This window comes from Ursus americanus, chromosome 13, assembly GCF_024610735.1.
Source record: "Ursus americanus isolate L20-20 chromosome 13, mUrsAme1.1.p, whole genome shotgun sequence".
In the NCBI taxonomy this organism is placed as follows: Eukaryota; Metazoa; Chordata; class Mammalia; order Carnivora; family Ursidae; genus Ursus; species Ursus americanus.
In genome coordinates this window covers 31,071,062-31,092,559 of record NC_142139.1, presented here as the reverse complement: position 1 = coordinate 31,092,559, position 21,498 = coordinate 31,071,062, and the positions used below count along the sequence as shown (strand labels likewise).

At 41.7% G+C, this 21,498-nt stretch overlaps 1 protein-coding gene across 1 annotated transcript in view; it reads left to right on the top strand.

The window, feature by feature from the left end:
• Nucleotides 1-5,749: 5,749 nt before the first annotated feature.
• TBC1D9 (TBC1 domain family member 9) overlaps nt 5,750-21,498 on the top strand; it is a 110,078-nt gene continuing 94,329 nt past the window's right edge. Inside the window, exon 1 of the mRNA XM_045798932.2 lies at nt 5,750-6,783. Within this exon, the coding sequence (XP_045654888.1) occupies nt 6,654-6,783 (130 nt within the window). The 5' untranslated portion in view covers nt 5,750-6,653. The remainder of the gene's footprint in view (nt 6,784-21,498) is intronic.

The following is a 21,498-nucleotide window of genomic DNA, read 5'->3' as shown; positions in this document are numbered from 1 at the left end:
AATGAAGGGACTTTGGGTGATACGTTATTTTGTGTTAGTATGGATGCCTAGATATTGTTTTCTTTTAAATCATTTCGTCCAACATATAAAAATGTTTTAAAGATTTGAGATTCAAGATAGAATATAGTACTTCTCTACTAGGAATGTCGTCAGTTTAACAAAAAGATAGCTGGGTTGTCTTATTAAAAAGGAAACTGCATTTTTTCCTTGTATTTTTGAATTAGAGAATCTGTGTAAAATTGACCATTTTCTTTCATAAAAACACGTGTGTGAATCAAAGTACTTTATTTAAAAAAATCGGTAAAAATATTGGTTCTTATCCTCAGAGGAAAAAAAAAAGTTGTATTCTTCTATTTAAAAAAAGAAAAACCTACTTATTAGGTTTATACGTGCAATTCAGAAGAAACACTATTATTACCTTAATATCAATGTCCTGGTCTATTTTTTTTTACCTATATTCACATGTTTAAAAAATTTGCATTTAAAAAATTCACATGTTTAAAAAATCCTGTTGATGGTGGGGTTTTTGCATGTTTTTAACAAGCAAGAAAATGGACAAATTAGTCACTGGCAAAAGAACAGCATGACTGTAGGGGAAAAAAATCCTTAAAAGAAATGAGGAGGTTATTTTATGATCATGCATCATGGGAGCCCACAGCTATAGACCAGAGTAAAGAGTGTTTGCCTTTGTTGATATGGCTGATTGGCTTATGCAAAACAGGGGAGATGTCAGACATTTCCCAGGTAGTAGAGTATTTGAAGGCCAAGTAATGGGTCAATTCTCAAAATGACGAATTTTTTAATAAAAAATGAACTTACAGTGAGACTTTGTGAAGTATCAGTCGCACACAACAAGCATACGTACATGGCTGCCATGTCTTGGTAATCTGACCACATGGCAGCCAGTCATTGGCTGGGTGACAACCTGGTCCTTGGACAAAAATATAAGGTGAGAATCAATCTCCCTTTGATGAATTACAGCTATGAAATACCTGAAGTTTTTAGTTAACAGTGGAGCTATGGCTTGAAAGCAATGACAAAAGATGGAAGCAGAGAAGCTCTGAGTCACGCACATGCTTAAGTTAAGAGGAACAGAAACTATGGGTGAGGAAAGGAGGCTAGTCAGTAGAGAAAAGACACTAAAACCTGTGAAGAAAACCAGAGATTCAGAGAGAGGGAGGGAGAGAAGGAGTAAACCCATTGGTTGCTCCAAGGGGTGGGGGTGGGGGCATCAAAACCCTATCTTGCAAGTGCAAGAGAGAGGTTGAGAGGCTGGTCCCAGAACTTCCTGAAGGTTTCTGGTACTAGTACAGTCTATGTGAGTTCTTACAAAAAATTCTTCCTTCCCTTCCCTCCCCTCCCCTCCCCTCCCCTCCCCTCCCCTTCCCTTCCCTTCCCTTCCCTCCTTCCCTCCTTCCTTCCTTCTTCTTTCCTTCATCCCTCTGGTAAATTAAATGATCTTTGACCTTAATTATCAAAAGGGTCAAAACACTAGGTTTTAGCAGAAAACAAAACAAAACAAAGTATGTTATATTTATGCAATAGAAAATTACAACCAAGAGGATTTAGTCATTTCAAAAACAATTGTCAGGGGCGTCTGCGTGGCTCAGTTGTTAAGCAAATGCCTTTGGCTCAGGGAGTGATCCTGGCCTTCTGGGATCGAGCCCCACGTCAGGCTCCTCCGCTGGGAGCCTGCTTCTTCCTCTCCCACTCCACCTGCTTGTGTTCCCTCTCTCGCTGGCTGTCTCTCTCTCTGTCAAATGAATAAATAAAATCTTAAAAAAAAAATGTCAGCAGTAGGTTATCTAGTAGAAGTCTGTTGTTCAGGCTTGCCCACAACCCTCACACCTTATTTTGATAACAGCTCTATGATTTTCCTTTGGGGACTATCCCACACCCACTGACCCCTCACTTCTGTCACCACCTCTCCAGGGCAGGCATGTGACTCAGATCTAGCCCATCAGTGGATATGGACTCAGACCACAGTGATAGATAATGGCCATGACAGCATTAAATAATCATCAATCACTTTAATTTTGAGAAAAATGTGACAATATGTGGGGAAAGAAGGAAAAGTCGCCATTAAGATTTGGGGCCATAATAGTCACCTAAATAAAAAGACCAAATTCCAACTCTGCTATTAATTACTTATGTGAACTGAGTCAAACCCCTTCCTTTTTCTTTCTTTTCTTTTTCTTTCTTTTCTTTCTTTCTTTCTTTCTTTCTTTCTTTCTTTCTTTCTTTCTTTCTTTCTTTCTTTTCTTTCTTTCTCTTTCTTGACTTCTTTCTTTCTCTCTTTTTTAAGCCTCTTCCTTTTTCTGAGCTTCAGTTTCCTTGTACATAATATGAGGAGCTGAATGTAACTGTAATCAGGGTCTCTTTTCCTTCCTAAATCTCTAAACCTTTCTTAAATTTGAAATTCAGCAGTCAAGTACGCACCTCCTTGTTGGGCATTTTCAGAGGTGCATGTGCTATGCCCGGGGTTATGACAACGATCTTTTCACAGTCTTGGCTTTCAGGGAACTTGCAAGGATGATTTTGAAGCAGGCAGAGTGTCTCCCTTCCCTTCCCCATGGTCTAAGCTCTTGACCTTATCTCTCCCAACCATTAAAACGTGCCCTCTTTAATGACAGTTAGTGAGGAAATGAATTGGTGCGGTACCTTGCTTCATTTTTCCCCCCAAAGACTTGCTGTCTTCTGTCTTTTCTTCATTCCAGGAACACAGCATTTGACAAAGGTCATCTGACCACAGTTCTCCAACATGGAAGGAAATAATGTTTTATTCATTTTTGATTTCCAGAGCATCTCAGAATTCAAAAGGTGGACTGATTCACTGAATAGACGCAGGGCAGTACTGTTACAGACCCGAGCTGTTTTGAAGGATCTTTCCCCTCAATGTGCACTTACATGTAAGGATGGTCATGGTCTTGGCTACGGATCTGTTCAGCCATTTAAAGCTCAAAGAACCAAACTGTGGCTTCTGTATCATCAATTAGCTCTATTACTTGCAGAGTAGACATTGTGGTGACTGGTAGATCTAGTTTTTCCAGCTGGATTAGCAACGCAGACCCACCGGGAAGGTCTCTTCAGATATCAAAGCTACTATAAAATCTTGGATCTTTGAAACAATATCACCCTTCTTTACTCCAACTGGTAATCCTTCTCCTTCTACCTCACTGGACACTAGAAATTCCACATGTCCTACCGTAGCTACTGCCCTTCCACGTTGGACAAGGAAAATATGGGCACTTTAAGAAAAAATGGTTCTTATTAACATGTTACCTTCAGCTAGAAGGCTAGGGAAGGAGTGGGTTTCTCCCAGGGAAGCATTAGTACTTTCTTTCTCTGCTGGGTGAATTTTCTCTGCTGAAACTAGACCTGGATTTTCTACTGACTTGCCCACGCTTGAGGCTGCTGGAGTTGAGAGGTGAGAGGGTATGGGCAGAAATAAGGTCCCCAAGACTCCACAGCATTTCCAAGGGTGGGGCAAATCCCTAAAAGGCAAAATTGGAGAGGGGTGAGGACAGAGAGGAAAATAGACCACTGAGAAGGTGATAAGCAGAAAAAGTAGAAACATTGTAGGAATGGGGGGGGGGTAAGAATTGCCAAAGACAAATCTACTACCCTCACAATTTTGTTTCAATTAGATCTGCCCACTAAGCAGCAAACCCATGGGTTGCTCCAACGGGAGGGGATGGGTGTGGGGGCATCAAAACCCTAGTTGGGTTGATTCTTTCTGTGTGGGGGAAGGGAGAGTAAAAGATTTCAGTGAGACACAAAGACTGACATCATTTATCCCTACTTTATCTAGGCATCTGTTAAATGCTTTTCTTTTTTAAGTGGTTTGAGACAATCCTTGGGCTTAAAATCAGTGAGAATGAATTGAAAGCTAAAATTACCTATCTCACTGAGGAACCGGTTGGATTAATTAGGTTCTCTTTGCATTATTTCTAGTTCAGGTATATTTGATTGTCTTTTTTTTTTTTTTTGAACAAAGATACACTTTAGTAGGCGATTAGTTGGCAGTATGAGACCAGCAAGCTGCCATAAACTCCTTGTAGCTTTTCTGATTCTTTGCAATGCCTTCTGCTACAAGTAACACAACTCATTATAATAATGGAAACCCCGATTTCCTGGAAAGAATGTGCTCTACCTCTTATAAGAACTAGAAAATAGCTAAGGACTTCACATTTTTTCTTCTTTCCCCTTGGCACCCAATCTTGTTCTCAGAGCAAGTTTTTGTAAATTTGTTCTGTTTTTTTATTATTTTTACATTTTAATCTTCATGAAGGCGAAGATTTTTATACTGTTTGTTCACTTGTTATCCCCAGGGCCTAGAGTATAGTAGGCATTCGATAGTTACGTGTTGAATTAATGCGTTTTGGTACCAATAGATAAAAAGTGCTAAGCTAAAATCACACTTTGGGGTTATGGTAGAGCTCTCAAACCACAACTTTGAGCAGTAGGACAAGGACACTCTAAAAGACAATATGAAAGGGGGGTGGCGTCTGGGTGGCTCAGTTGGTTAAGCATCTGCCTAAGGCTGGGGTCATGATCTCAGCGTGTCTGGTCTCTGCTCAGCTGGGAGTCTGCTTCTCCCTCTCCCTGTGTGCCCCCCACCTCAAATAAATAAATGAAATCTTTAAAAAAAAAAAAAAGACAATATGAAGGTACTTAGTGGAGTTTTAAAAAATGCTAATTACATAAAATGAAGGAATATTCATGAACCCTTCGAAAATATTCAGTTATATAAATATATTATTAATTAGATTTTTACATATGTATGATTTGCAATCTTAATGTTTATTGTGCTTGACTTGCAATAGATTCTGTGACTAAAGGCACTGTGCCAAAGATGCCAAATGACATTTTTGAGTCTGTGTTAAATACGTGAGGTTTCCACAAATACCTGGAGGTCTAAAATGTTTCCTGAAGAGGCAGAAGGTCAGTCAATGTGATAAGGCAAAGAGAGACTTCCATTCCTTGAGAGCTCGCTGACTAGAAACCGACAGGCACGGAGGCAGTCTCATTAAAATGGCTGGGATGCATTCACTTTGCCATTTGAAGGAATTCAGCAGTTCAAATGAGAGCTACAGAAGTAAAATGCTTAAGTCCACACTAGAAAGTCTCGTTTGCTTTGAGAATGGTTTGCTTTGCTTATTTGGAAAGGAAGAAGTCTCTAGGATGTCCACAACAAAGCAGAGCTTGGTAAATTCCCATTATCTGGGAAGTAGAGCCTCTTTTTGCTGATCTGGCTGTCTGCAGATCTCCCCGGTGTAAAAAAGAGGTGAAAAAAGGTCATCAGATACATAGGTAGATTGGCTGTGATCCCAAGAGGCTTGAAGTATTGGGGGAACGCCAAACCGTTTAAGGATAAAGGGGGCCTTTGTGTGTCTCTGATTTCAATGATTAAAAACAATTTTTTAAAAAAATCCATCTAATAAGTGTGAATAAATCCCTGAATTCTGCTGTGCCCGGTCCTCGGATCTCCAAATGCCTGAAATAGGAACAGCTGTAGTGTGAATTAGTTGGCCTAAGCTCTTGGGCTGCTTCCAACTTCGCTATTGCTCATGCCCCACAGGTCAAGGAAAGAAGTGATGTAATGCACTTAGCTGGGCCACTTTAATTACAATGCAATGGAGAGGGGGAGGGGTTATAGGCGGTGACAAGTTTAGCGCATGACTTGCCCTAGGGATGCAGGAAACAAAAACACGGACAACCATTGGCTGCGTCCACTTCCGACCGGGTATCTAGCTCCTAGTCTGGAACCTTGAAACACTTATTTCCTGGGAAGAGGGGTGGCGCTAGCCTGCAGAGCGTCAACCATAAACACACAGCAAACACACGCACACACACACCTCCACCGAGGCTGGCAGCGTCCTCTCTGCTGAAATGGGTGTGGGGCCGACTGCTTGGCCCACGGTCCCCAGAAGGTTGCCCCCAAGCCGGCCGCAGCAACTGGGCTCAGCGCTCGGAACCCGCCGAGGAGCCGCGTCCGCGGAAACTGTTGTCACCCGGGCCCGCTCCCAGTGAGCCGCGCTCGCGTCATTCATTCGCAGCGTCCGGAGCGTCCTTCCAGCGGCGAGCCGGGCTTCGCTGCGTGTGCGAGTGGCCCCGACGCGGAGTGTTAACCGCCCCGTGGCCTCCAGGGCGCGGAGCAGCTAGAGACCGAGGCGGCCCGGAGCTCCGCTCGGTGCCGCGGGAGCAGCCGCGCCCCAGCCCAGCTCGGTCCTCGCCGCGGGGCCGTGTGCGCTCCTGCCGCCCCAGCACCTCTCGCCGCGGACCCGGCTCCCGGGACTGAGCGCCACCGCTCCCTCCTCCTCCTCCTCCCGCTGCTCGCGCCGCCGTGGGCCGAAGCCGGGCTGCGGGCGGCGGGCCTGGGCGTCTGCGGCCGCGGGCTCGCGGGGGGCGGCGCCGCCGTGGGGACGATGCTGCTCGCCGCGCCCGCGTCCTCGCCGTCCTCCCGGGCCTCCCGCGGGGGCTTTGTTGGGGCCCGGGCGCCGCGGGCGGCCGGCTGCTGAAGTCGCTCTCAGCCGCCGCACCTAGCGGGCGGGAGGGCGCGCGTGTGCCCGGGAGTGCGCGCCCGTGCGCGCCGGTGTGTGCAGGACCCGACCCGTCGCCCCATTGTGTGTCCGCCCGCTGCGCCCGGGAACATGTGGGTGAACCCCGAAGAGGTGCTGCTGGCTAACGCGCTGTGGATCACCGAGAGGGCCAACCCCTACTTCATCCTGCAGCGGAGGAAGGGGCACGCGGGCGATGGAGGCGGCGGCGGCGGACTGGCGGGTAAGGAGCGGCGGCCCGTCTGTGCGGGAGGGGGCCGGCAGCTCTGCGGCGCCGCCCGCGGCCCTGGGCTGCGGGCACCCGGGACACCGCCCGGTCCCCCGGGGCTGGGCGGCCCGCCCCACTTGGGTGCGTGGAAGGCATCAGGAGTCAGGATTTTTCAGTCTGTCAAAGAGATGATTCTTCTCTGACCCTGTCAGGCTAGGGGGCCCTTCGAGTACCGGGCGCCCCCTAAGTGGGTGATGTTGATGAGAAAGGAGATGGGGGGAGCAGCCTTTAGGAATTGATGCAGTACTTCTCCCTGACCCCCCCTTCCCATCCCCCTTAAAAAATATCGCTTTGTATATGGGCAAGTGAGGGAGAGGACGGTTGATTTTTACTTCATTCTGTTTACTGATGGTGTTAGGATCAGGTATAAAATGCCCTTTTGTTTCCAGGGAAGCAATCACTAAGAGGCTGGTGTGGTCATTTCCTTTATTAGTTATGACTGAAGAGAATGAAAAAGGATTTTTGTTGTTGTTGCTGCTGCACGTAATTAGACATAATGAAGCAAGTTATCTGGTTGTAAAAAGAATTAGCAGTGTAACTGCATTTTAACTATTTTAACTCAATCACTTAGCCGAATCCTCTCACAAGGTATTATTAATAATGAAACTATTACTAAAACCATGCCCTGTCGTTTCAGGATTGTAAAATCAGACCCATATCCCAAGTAGTGCCATATGAGAAAGATGTTGGTTATTAACTAACTAGTTTGCTTGCTGAGAGGTTCCAAATAATCTTGAACTCATACCATACTAGAGAAATTGGACCTTCCCCTCTCCATGGTGGTTAGAATGAAGAGAACTGGGATACTTCTTACAACGAAGTTAGCAGAAGAAATAGGAGAGGTTTAACCAGAAAAGAGATGAACTTCAGAGTCCAAACTATATCAACCTCTGGGAGCTTGCATGCTAGCCAAATTGTTGCTTTCAAAATGCTGTGCTATTAACTAAAAATTTTTGATATGGTATGTATTTAGTGCGATTGTAGTTAACGGACTAGTTTTCTCTAGATTAAAATTCAAGTGACACATTTTATGGCATATATGTGTTTAAAGAATCTTGCTAATATAACATGTCGCCTATACCTAACCTGACTTTTCTACACTTTTTCTGCCATAAAAGAGAAGGCAATACGCAGAGCTCCAGACCCTGTTCTGGAAATTCTGATTAGTGGCCTAGGATTAGAATTTTCCAGTTCATTTTGTAGAAGTTGTCTAACTATGTACACTAATATGTAGCTTGCATATCTGATACTGGGATCAGCCCAGATTGTCCTTCTTTAAGCCTTAAACAACAAGGTAAAGTAGGTAGTTTATTGTATTAACAAAGAACATTTCCTGCCTGGAGCTAACCATCCTACACTGTGTAACTACTAAATAGTATTTCTTTTCTAGAGTCGTATGCAATAGGTTATGAAAAAATCAGAGATGCAGAGCCTTCTTTTCCGAGTTAATATTTTTATTATTTTCCTACTCACTCAGAGCTATAACTAACCACAGTCCACCAGGAATCTCATTATTGATACTTCAGAAAGATAAAGTTGTCTTTTTAATTGAAAAATCATTAACTATTGCACTTATTGCTAGAATAATTGAAATTGTTATCATGAGTAAACATATTCCTGCCAACAAAGGCTTTTTTTCAACTGAAAGAGGAAAAATGTCTGCTCTGATAGATTGATGCCACGTTAAATGTAGCAGGAGCATTTTAGAAATCCTTGTACTATGTAAAGCATATTTTGATCCTAACATGAGTTCCTTCATGCATTCATTAGCTTACTAAATCATTTCACAAATATTTGTTGGCAATGTCTGAAGTGCCAGCGTCATGAAGCTCACAGCCTTGTGGAGAAGACAAGTGTTTATAAAATCATCATATAAATTAATATAGAATTGCTACTCCACAGGGTCCCAGCAGAAAACAGAACCAAACCTAGTTCAAATGAAGAGAGCTGGTGAAAAGACAACTTAGAAAGATGGAGGCAGGGTTACCAGAACCGGGGAAAGGCCCAGCGGTGGGGGCTGTTACCACTCTAGGCAGCAGGAATGATGTTACTGGAAGCCTTGTGAGCTGGAGTCAGGCAGGAGGAGCTTGGGCCTCTGGAGAAGCAGGCTCCCCCGGAAACAGCACAGCAAAAAGGAAGTGGAGAGGACATGCCCGACTTCTCTCCTCCTATCCTGCCAGCTTTGCCACTGTCTATCATCTGTGGAACCCAAGCTGGACAGGATGTCCTGGTAATCTAGTCCCTAGGGATCAGCCACCTAGGGATGGATCTGGGAGGTGAGAGCAAACTGAGAGTGACCAGTCCTAATGCAAAGGGGAGGAACATGGTGTCGGTTACCCTAGTCGGAGGGGGTGGGCACGGATGGGGGCAAGGGAAGTTTCCCTGAAGAAGTGACACTTGAGCTGAGAACTGAAGAAAGAAAAACATCAGCCTGTGAGGAGACATGACCAAGTGTTGGGCGTCAACTGTTGGAGATTTTCTGGAAGAGCTCAGGACCTTTATATAATGTGCTTTACCCGGGCCTGTGCACTCATTAAATGGATGGTGATGATGATGAGATGATGAATGGGAAACCTGCTCAGTGAGACCTGGCCAGGAATGCTCATTGGTCCACATGCTTGGTGAGATGTCAGTGTAAAAGCTATAAAAAATAATGCATCACAGCGAAGACCCTTGCTTTTTTTTGTTTTTTTTTTTAATTAAGCTATTCCCTTCCCGAATCCAGGCAATATACGTAGGTACTGAGGCAATGAAGTTTTTTTTTTTTATTGTAGATGCATTAGGTTTGTTTCTTTAACCCCCTTTAACTGAGATTTCATACATATACAGAAAAGTACACAAAATAAAGATTCAGAGCACAGTGATTTTTCACAAAGTGACACCTTCCAACTAATACCAGGATAATAAATAGAACATTGCCCCAAAAGCTCCTCCTTGTAACCCTCTCCCCATCATTACCTACCCTGTCCCAAAGGTAAAAAAGAAAACAACAACAAAAAACTATCCTTGTGTTTTTTTTAGTAACAGTTTGCTACTTTTCCTTATAGATTTTTTTTTTTTGACAACATAGCTCTAAACACATGTTTTGGTTTTGCCTGTTTTTTGAACAAGGAATGAATGTAATCAGAGTCTGTGTTCATGCGTTTGGATTCTTTGCTCAGCATTGTGGTTGTGATATGTATGAATGTTGTTTCTGGCTGTAGTTTATTTTTCTGTGCTGTATGGAAAACTATCACTCAAGTATACCACCGTCATTTGTTCATATTTGTCCACCGGATTGTTGGTGGCTCTTTGAATGATCTTTTTGGGGGCATTAAAGGCAAGGTAGCTATGATCTTTCTTGTGTGTGTTCCTGGTGCCTATGGGCATACATTTCTATTTGGTCTGTACCCAGGAGACGAATTACTAGCTCATAGGTTATGTGTATCCACTTCAGCAGATAATATCAAACTGTTTTCCAGAGTAGTTGTACCAGTATACTCCCACCAGCAGCATGTGGGAATTTCCCTTGCTCCATATCCTTGCCAACATCATCAGTCTTTGTAATTGTAGCCATTCTGGTGGTTTTCTAGTAATATTGCGGAGTTCATTTGCTTTTTCCTGACTAATGAGGTTGAGCACCTTTTCATGTTAATTGGCTGTTTGAAATGCTTGTTCTGACGTGCTTGTTCAAGTCTCTTGCCCACTTTTCAATTGTTTCATTTATCTTTTTCTTACTGATTATAGTTATTTTTTAATATATTCTAGAGATGAGTTCATAGTTGGTTATATGTGTGGCAAAATCTTCATTCTGTTGCTTGCCTGCCTATTTACTCTCTTAAGGAGAGAGTAATTTCTCACTTAATTTTAAGGTCTGAATTCTTTATAGGTTCCATTTCCTTTATGGTTAACGTTTTATTGTGTCCTGTTCAGTAAGTCTTTTTCTAGACTGAGGTTATAAATCTATAATCTTCTAGAAACTTTTCAGTATTAACCCCTAAATTTATATTTACAATTCACTGGGAATTAATTTTTGCATATTGTGTGAGATAAGGGTCATGTTTTATTTTTAAAAAGTTTGTGTGGACATCCAGTTGCCCCAGCATGATTTATTGGTTAATCTGTTGCCACTGCTCTGTAGGGCTACCTTGGCCATAAATCAGGTGCCCAGATATATGACAATTGATTTGTTTTGGGCACTCTAGCCTATTCCTTTTCTTTATTAGAATATTCTTGCACCAGTATCACACTGTAGTTTTATCATAAGAGTTCACATTCATTTGATCAAGTATTCTTATCTTGTTTTCTGTCCTTTAAGAGTTTCTCACTATCTTTGTCTTTTACATTTACACAGCATTTTAGAATCAACTTATTAAAGTTCCACCAAAACAAAACAAAACCGTAGCAGCAACAAAGACTTAAACTGTTGGGATTTTGATTGCAATTGCATTGAGTCTGTAAATAAATTTGGGCAAGATTGTTATCTTTATGATATCAAGTCTTCTGGTCCATGAACATGGGCTGTTCCTCTATTTATTTAGATCTGCTAAAATTTCTCTCAATGATGTTTCATAGTTCTCTGTGTAGAGGGTTTACACATATCTTATTAGATTTGTTCCTAGATATTTCATATTTTTTCACTCTACTGTATGTTTTATCTTTTTAAAATTTCATTTTCTAGGGCACCTGGGGGTGCCTGGGTGGCTCAGTCGGTTGAGCATTGACTCTTAGTTTCAGCTCAGGTCATGATCTCAGGGTCATGGGATCCAGCCCCAAGTCAGGCTCTGTGCTCAGTGCCAAGTCAACTTGTTCCTCTCCCTCTGCTCCTTACCCCACTCTGTCTCAAATAAATAAGTAAAATCCTTAGAAAAAGGAAATAAATATCTAGGATGCCTGGGTGGCTCAGTTGGTTGGGCTTCTGATTCTTGATCTTAGCTCAGGTCTTGATCTCAGGGGTTGAGTTCAAGCCCCATGTTGGGCTCCACACTGGGTATGGAGCCTACTTAAAAAAAAATTCTCTCTAAAATTTCATTTTCTTTTTTTTTTTTTTAAAAGATTTTATTTATTTATTCGACAGAGATAGAGACAGCCAGCGAGAGAGGGAACACAAGCAGGGGGAGTGGGAGAGGAAGAAGCAGGCTCATAGCGGAAGAGCCTGATGTGGGGCTCAATCCCAGAACGCCGGGATCACGCCCTGAGCCGAAGGCAGACGCTTAACCGCTGTGCCACCCAGGCGCCCCTAAAATTTCATTTTCCGATCAATTTTTGCTGACCTCTAGACATATAGTTATTTTTTTCATATTGACCTTGTATCCAGGCTCCCCCACTTGCTAATCTTTTATTTAGGAATTTTGCATCCTTTTAAATTAGTAGCATTGGATTGTACTTTTTCTTTTTCATAACATCATTGTGAAATTTGGTATCAAGATTATACTGGCCTTAATTAAGTTGGAGAGGGGCATCTGGGTGGCACAGTTCGTTAAGCATCAGACTTTTGGTTTCAGCTCAGGTCATGATCTCTGGTAGTGAGATCCAACCCCTCCTGGGGCTTCACACTCAGCAGAGTTGGCTTGAGACTCTCTCCCTCTCCCCCTGCCCTTCCCCCCTGTGCTCTCCTCTCTCTCTCTCAAATGAATAAATAAATCTTAAAAAAAAAAGTTGGAGAGAGCTCACTCTGTTCAATTTTCTAGAAGAGTTTGTGTGATAGTAGTATTATTTCATCCTGATATTGTTTGGCAAAATTCACTGGTGAGGAAGTCTAGCTAGCCTTGAACTTTTATTTGTAGGTTTGTTGAATGGTATTTCAAATAATTTAAAGTTTTCTTTTATTGTCAGTTTAATTAGCTATTTCTAGGATTTATCTTTTTCATATAGATTTTCAAATATATTGGCATAAATTTGTTAATAATCTCATTTTTCATATCTGTAGGACATACGGTGATATTTTAGATGTGTCTTTTATAAATAACAGAGTTGATTTTTTTCCCTAATCCAGCTTGAAAATTTTTGCCTCCTAATTGGATTATTTAGTCAATATACATGTGACTTGGGTTTAACTCTAGTATCTTACTAGTGCTTTCTCTTTTTTTTCCCTATCTGCTCTATTTTTAATTTTTCTTCCCTTTTGTTAGGCTATGGGATTTTTTTTTCATTAAAAAAAATTACATTTTCAACCCTCTATTAGCTAGAAATTTTGTATTCATTTCACTGTTCTTTTAGTGGCTACCCTGGAGATTATAATGCATTCTTAATTTATCAAAGTATATTGTTCATTGGTACTTTCATTTTATTTAATTTTTTAAAAATTGGTACTTTTAATTTTTTCTCAGATAACACAGGGACCTTGGAAAACTTTAACTCCATTTACCACCCCCCCACCCCCAACTCGTATACCATTGTTTTAGTATATTTTAATTCTTACATATTTCAACATGAAAACATATAATTACTATTTTTAAGTCTGTATTCAGTTACATTTCCACATATGTTTATAGTTTTTGTTGTACTTTCTTCCATTTCTGTGTTTTTTTTGAAATCATTTTTCTATTGTCTGAAAAAAAAAAAAGCCCTTTTCTTGTTTCCCTTAGTGAGAGCCTGCTTCTGAGAAATTTTGTCTTTTATGCCTGAAAATGTATTCGTTCTGCTTTCATTCTTGAAGGATATTGTTGTTTTGAATGGCTGACAGTTAATTTTTTTCTAAGTATGGTTATGATACTGTTCTATTGTCTAATGATTTACTATTTTTTTTTTTGAGGAGTAAACTGTCACTCTGAATTATTATTCCTTTGTAGATAATATGCCTTTTTCTCCAGCTGCCTTTAAGGTTTTCTCTTTGATTTTTGTTTTCTGCAGTTTTTTTTTAAATTTTATTTTACTTAAATTCAATTAAGTAACATACAGTGTATTATTAGTTTCAGAGGTAGAGTTCAGTGATTCATCAGTTGCATAAAACACCCAGTGGTCATCACATCACGTGCCTTCCCTAATGCCCATCACCTAGTTACCCCATCCCCCACCCCCTCCCCTCTGGCAACCCTCAGGGTTTTCTAGTTTTATTATGATCCAGCTATTTGTGGATTTTTTAAAAACCTGCTTGGTGTAATAGGACTTCTTTCATTGGTTTTGTAAACTTTTCATCCACTGTCTCTTCAAATATTGCTTTTCCCTCATTCTTTTCATCTTTCTTTCTGGCACACCCATTATGTGTATATTAGATCTTTTCATTGTATCTTCTGTGTCTGTTACCTTCTGACTTTTACTTGTTTCATCTTGGTTATTTTCTTTTGGTATATGTTTTAATTTACCATCTCTTTAATTGTGTTTAGTCTGTTAAGCCTACCCATTCTGAATTACTTTTTAAATTCTAAAATTCTCATTTGGCTCATTTTTATAAATTCCAGTTATGTATCAAAACTCTCAATATAAAAAAATCTATCTTGGGGGCACCTGGGTGGCTCAGTTGGTTGAGCGTCTGACTTGGTTTTGGCTCAGGTCACAAACTCAGGGTTGTGAGATGGAGCCCTGAGTTGAGCTCTGTGCTCAGCGGGGAGTCTGCTTGAGAGTATCTCCCTGTCCTTCTGCTCCTCTCCCTGTTCTCTCTCTCGCTCTCTCTCTAAAATAAATAAATCTTTAAAAAAAAAAATCTATCTTGAGCATGGCAGGCATAGTTGTTTTATAGTCTCTGTTCCCTCCCATGTTCTAAAGCCCATGTGGGTCTGTTCTGTTGTCTCTTGTTTCTCCCAGTTTTCATTCATGCTGTTATGTCTTCCTGTATGCCTGGCTACTTTTGATTATGTGCTGGACATTGTACTTCTACTTTGCAGAAGTAATCTGAAGTAGAAGATGGTTGATATAAGAGAGAATTTTTTTCCTGCCACTTGCAAACCAAAATCACTTTAGGTATTGATATATTTCAAAACTGAGCTCCAACCAGGTGATTTTGCCTACTTAAGATTCACACTTATGATTAGGTTGTAGGTTTTGCAGGTCCCAAAGCAAAGAGAGGGAAGCAGTATTGGTTTCCCTACCACTTTGGTGGCACTGATTCTTATCCTTGTCTTCCCAATCTCTGATTCTGTTAAAAGCACATCCAGACTTTCAGCCACTCAGCAGCCCCTTCTAGAAGTGGCAAATACCTCCCCAAATAATAGCTGCCCATATGAGGGCTCTTCTCTTTGAGCTGCTCTCTTTCCTAAGTGAAGTAATTTCTGTTTTTTTAATTTTTTGAAATTTTAAAGTGTATTTTATCCCTTCTGTAGAGTTGTCCTTAGTAGCAAATTACCTTGTGTGCCATTATAAGGTGGCTGCTATTATTATCCCCATTTTACAGAAAAAGAAACTAAGGTGTTAGAAAGGTTGTGTGCGTTGCCATGGGTCGCAGCTAATAAGTTAAAGGCCAATTAGATTTTGTATTTATTTATTTTTCTTTACAAGATTATAATGGTGTGGACTAATCTTATTTTCTTTACTATCTTCCTTGAAAATGTAATAAAAACTATTGACTCTATCTCCAGAAAAATGAAAACACCCCCAAAATGTTACATTGCAATTTCAGGAGCTCCATGGATCCCAGGTGAATTAGAACATAGGTGCTTCAAGTTAGAGGATATCACCAAGAGATCAAGACAGTTTCTCATTACGGAAATCAAAAGTGTAATATCCGCTGTAAGCAGTTCTGTCAGAAATGTGCTTGAGTACCAGCTATTATGAATGCTGAACTTTATAAAGATATACAAGAAGGAAAAGGCAAGAATGGCTCTTGCTGAGCCATTCATTACTAACCTAGTGATCAAACCTGTATCGATAAATTTGGGAGAAGTAAGAATGTAGGCTTGAAGATGATGATACTAGTGAGGACTAAATCTCTCAGATGGTTCCCATCAGAGATTCAGCACTGGACTGCCCAGGAATTGGACTTTCTGTTTTTGTTTTTTTTTTTAAAGATTTTATTTATTTATTCGACAGAGATAGAGGCAGCCAGCAAGAGAGGGAACACAAGCAGGGGGAGTGGGAGAAGAAGAAGCAGGCTCATAGCAGAGGAGCCTGATGTGGGGCTCGATCCCATAACGCCAGGATCACGCCCTGAGTCGAAGGCAGATGCTTAACCTCTGTGCCACCCAGGCGCCCCAGGAATTGGACTTTTTGAATCACTGGAGACCTTCACAACTAGGGAAATGCCCCATTGGCTTACTGATAAGGAAAACCAGGCTGTCACCCAAAAACATGTCGCTTTGACATAGGAATTATTTTGAGCTAAAAGCAATTAAGGAGCAGTAAACATGGAAAACACTCTCACTTTTCTGCCTCAAGGCAGGAAATAAATTCCCCTTTTCCTGACAACAGACTCTTATCTGCCCAGAGAAGGCACCAGAGGAACAAACAAACCTTGTTAAACTCCCCCTTATCTTCGTAGTTAAGGAAGGTGAAGACAATCTAGTTCTAGTTGGATTACTCCTAGCCCAAACCCCTATGTCTTTCACAAAGTACTGTTTCTTTGACTAAAAGGTATAAAAGCTTCCTGCTCTGGCCACTTCTTTGTTTCTTTATTCTCTTGTGAGGGCTCCCTTGTACATGCACAAATTTAGTAAAATTTGTATGTTTTTCTTCAGTTATCTTTGTCTGTTTAATTTTCAGACCCAGCCAGGGATCCTAAGAGAGTCGAGGAAAATTTTTCCTCCCCTGTGTGAACAAATAATTCACAGTGGTGAGAGAACTAACAAAGCAATGCTCTTAAAGCCCTCACCAGTTAACAGGTGCCTTTTTAGGGTGAACGCTTTCATCTTGCTTATTTGTACATACCGTATCAACAAAGGGGCTTCTGGTTGCGCATAGCAGTAAAAGTTTTTCTTTGTGGATTAATGATATATAAAAGCAAGTAAAATTTGTGTTAGATCCTGATGAAGTTTCATGTCATAACTGGTGATTCTGTGTTGGGATGGGCAGTCCTCTGCAGCTGTGTATGCACTTGGCTCATAATACGTAATAAGCACGTGCTCCTAGCAAGGAGCATGATTAGATAAAAGCAGATGTTGCTTGCTTGTTCCACGAATTCTTCCCCCTCTACTTGTTATTAGGAACTTTAAGAGAATTTCGTCCACAGAATGATTGAATCACCCATTCCCATTTGTCTTGAGACTTTACCGTATTCTACAAAGAGGCTGAAGAGTGAATGCGTGTAATTCGGGTAGGCCTGGAGATGGCTTTTGAAATCTTCTGGGTTTTTGTAAACTGGTCTCAAAAAGGTGGGGGGGTGGGAGTGCCTGGCTGGCTCAGCTGAAGGAGTGTGTCTCTTGATCTCGAGGTGGTGAGTTCGAGCCCCACAGCGGGGGGTAGAGATTAAATAAATGAATAAACAGACAAACAAACTTTTAAAAAGGAGCGAGGGGACTATTTACTCCAAGATCCATTTCATAAATTTGAGGGGTTGGGCTCACCTCCTGTTCTAGGGACATTGCATATACTTTCTGCTTTGCTCTCATGCACAGGGTTCCCACTTTCTGAAGAGATCAGGTTCTCAGTTGTGGGATGGTTCCCACGCCTGCACAAAAGCCTACACAAAGCCTGTTTTGTAGTTGTGTACAAGTCAGGACTTTGTCATTTGGAACTGGGTGGCTTATGCCAACAGCTCTGGTAGGTACCACCTCGAGTTCTGGGTGTTGGGGGCTAAAGCCCATGCGTGCTTCAAGGCACGGTGGAGTGTAAGGAATGCCACAGGCAAGCTGGAAAACCACCAGGATTGCTCTTCACGCAACTTCTTTGTGTTTACTACCTGTGTCACAGGGCTCTGCTCTTTTCCAGTCCTTCCCTTAGTTAAGCAGACCTTGGGATTCAAATCCCAGCCCCATCTATTACCAAGACATAGCATCCCGGGGAAGTTTCTCTTCCTTTCTGAGCTTGATTTCCTTATGTAAAATGGCTTAATAATCCTTTAGCACCTGTTTCGAGGATTCTATGGATTAAGTTATGTAAAGTACAGGCATAAAGAGCCATTCACAGATGATGGCCCATCGTTGTTCTACCCTTGCAGATGATCTAGGGAAGGTGTTAGGAGGCAGCTGACTCCTAACTAATTCACACTAGTGTGCAAGCCAGGGAAGTCTGCAGTTTACAGAGACATTGCATTTTTCAAAGGGTGCTGTTAAAGCAAATGGATAACTGTCTGATATTTAGGCGGCTTAAAAAAGCTAAATCATATTCAGGGTTTTTGGAAGATGGTAATTTTTTTTAAAGGTGATTTTTGATCAGCAACTTTAAATTGTTTCTACATACCTGCCTTTTTCCCCTCCCTCCCTCTCCCCCTTCCCTTCCAGGACAGGCACTTTTTGAAAACTCTGCCAGGAAACCTAGTGCTCTCTCCCACTCTCCTGCCTCTCTCCTCTGTCCTTCCCTCTTCTCTTCTCTCCTTGCACAAATGATTTCTCTCTGACGTGGCAAGTGGGACTTCTAAGCAGAAGACTGGGGCAGGAGACAGAGAGGGACTGCCTTTTCTCTTTATATGTATAAATGGTTAATAGTTAATCAGGAGTTTGTAATTTAGAAACATGGGTTCTAATAGTTAAACCAGAGAATGATGGAATAGTCCTTAACCCACTTTCCGCATTTCTTTGTTTTCCTTTCCTGTTAGATGTATGTTCTAAAGAGCTCAGAGGATAGGCCAGTCATTTTTTTGAAAGTTTATTTTTGAGAGAGCAAGCCAGGAGCAGGAGCAGGGGAGAGGGGCAGAGGGAGAAGGAGACTCCCCGCTGAGCAGGGAGTTCAGACTGGATCTCAGGGTCCTGGGATCATGACCTGAGTCACCCAGGAGCCCCTGATAGGCCAATCATTTTTAAAGGTTTCTAAAATTGCCACTGGCTTCTAGCTTTCTTCGAATCTCCTTTCACACTTTTGCTGTTAGGTTATTTATAACATCCTTTCAAAAGCGCTGGGATCATTCTAGAGCTCGATGAAGGTTCTTCTAAACTCTCCTCTGGAGATCTGGACTAGAAACTGGCATTTAGATGAAGCAATTCTTTTACTTTCTGTGTGGGTCCTAGGAGCACAGAGCTGGGCAGGTAACTGTGTAGTCCTAGAGGTGAGGTCTGTGAAACACTCCCCTTCGCATCTGCATTATTCTAAGGCTTGCTGGGCAAGTACTTGCCAGAGGGAAGGTCAAAGCAGGACATTAAGGACTTGATCTCTGTTTACATTCGGAAGAACAAAAAAAAAATGAACTCTGTTGATCTTTAGTTTTTTTCTACGTTACTTGCCTGTAATACTTCTTAATAAGAACAACTATTTACATTTCAGTAATACCAATTAATCTTTTAAATCTCTATGTTAATCTAGGAACCAAGGTAGTCTTTAATAAAAATAAGCAAGACTTACCAGACCTATATTTGGACTCTTTCATTAAAGCATAAAAAAAAAGAAATATTAATTCGTTTACTGTCTTTCACCCCACTGGCATTTTATAACATTTACATATCTATTGCTATAGTAAATAATAGAAAATGCACTGTTTCTAAAAGCATCTTTGTAATAAAGTTTCAGATCTATGTGGTCAAAAGCCAAATTTGAAAGCATTGTTATTGTGGTCAAATTTTTTAGTTAATACTTGATTATGTATATTTTTTATTAATTTTACAAATGTGATAATTATAAAGGCAGAGGAGCTAACGTTTGCTGAAGTCCTTCTGTGGTTCATGCATTCTGCTGACAACTTATCATATGTCACAAATTTGATTTTCATAACAACCCTGTAGGCTAGATGTTCCCTCTCTTACAGATGAGGAAAGTGAATGCTTCGAGAAGTAAGATACTTGAGAAGACCCTGCTACTAACAGACAGAGCTTGGATTTGCACTTGACTTTGATTCAATTCGGAAAGGGAGAAGGGAGATAAAAAAGAAGAGAGAAAGGAGCACTTGGAAAGCTAAAGGAAACTGGGGCGAAGTGCGCCCCAGTCTTAGAAATGCCGTCTTTAGTGTGGAAATGAAGGCAACAGGCAGAGCAAGGCTGCCCCTTCTCCTGGATTGTAACGTCATTGACTAGCGGCTGTCGTGGTTGACACTTATGTGACTGTGTACACCAGGGTGGAAATCCGAACACCATCTATGGATTTTCCTAAAAAGGTTTCCAAACTTTTCCCATTTCCTGGGATAGCAACCTGTCTTTGGGACCACAGTGTGGAGCCATTCCAGTCAAGAAGCATATTGAGCCTCTGGGTGGAGGACAGACAAGGGAAAGGCCTGTTTGTCTGAATATTTCACAGAGAAGACCAGTATCCATGCTTATTGTGAATGAGGTCAATGTCAAAGAATTTATGGCCCCCAAGGAGGAAAAATGTAAACTTGACATACAGTATTGATTTTTTAGTAATGTAATTTATGTCAAATGTCATAAAGAATTTCTCTACTTAGTATCTACTTTTCTCTGTGGATATAAAAATATTGAGTTTTTTATGGGATCATACTCCTGAAACCTTTTTTTCTTTTAGAAATATTTAAGCTGGTGGGGATTTCAGGAGGTCCTTGAATGGCCTGAAATCATATACAAGACTTATGGAATTCATTAGGAGTGTGTATTTTTCTAAAGCTGAGGCCCCACCACTTCCATTAGCTGCTTAAAGTGGATTGTGAATCAAATAAATGAAGAGCTAATACCCTACAGTCTTACCTTTCTCAGTGCGGAATTTTCCACCAAAGCAGTTTTCAGAACTTTATTGCTGTTGCTTGTACCAGGATTACTATGAATTGTAAGAAGGCTTATCCATTTCCAGGTAATTCGGTTGCTATATATTGTTTAAACAATCGGAATGCATCACTGTCTTCGAATACAGGGATAAAAATGCTGGTGCTTCTTTTACTCTTACCCTGGTACCCAGATGTGGGACTGTTCAACTACAGTTCTCAGTTTCTTATGGTGGGGAAGACCCTAGGGTGTGTGTGTGTGCACACGTGTATGTGTGTGTGTGTGTGTGCATGCGTGTAGGGGGAGAGGGAAGGGGGCAGAGAAGGAGGGAGTTGGCTCTTGCCTTCCCTATAGATGCCCTTGGCAGGCAGCCCTCTGTGGGATGCTCTGTAACGTAGAGCACACAACTCTAACAGGTAACTTCCCTGTTTCTCTCTTATTAATTCTCCTTCTCTTTGGGCGAGTGGAGAGAGGAATGGAGTCTAAATACAGAGCAGCGAGTTGACATTTCCCTTTGGCTCTCTTCAGTTCAGCTATCAGTCTGTCATTGTGCAGATCTGAGCAGACGGCATGGCTAACCATCACAGAGCATGGGCTCCGCTTCACTTAACTGCCAGAAGCCTAATCCTCAGAATAGGAGTTGCAAACTCCTCTTTCTTCCCAGCCTCTATTTTGCAGCTGGACCACCTCTTGTCTCTCAGTCCTGGCCCAAGATTACTGCCCAGGCATAACCTGTGATCTTTAGGACGAGGCTGCCGTCTGCCCTGTGACTTTAACATTTATCTGTTCTAATCTGTGTATCTGAGAGCCCACTGTCTCCTTCTTCCTCGCTGTCTCCCCCAGAAGAGCCAGTGTTTCCTTCTGACAACCCCATCTTCATGGCAGATTCCATGGAGTCTTCAGAAAGGCCTCATGTCATTTTGTTTTTGAAAAGATTCATAGATGTATGGGCTGTTCTTTTTGGAGTGCTGCTAGTTTTGTCCACATGATGCCAATTTTGGGATGTGTTTGACCACACAAACAC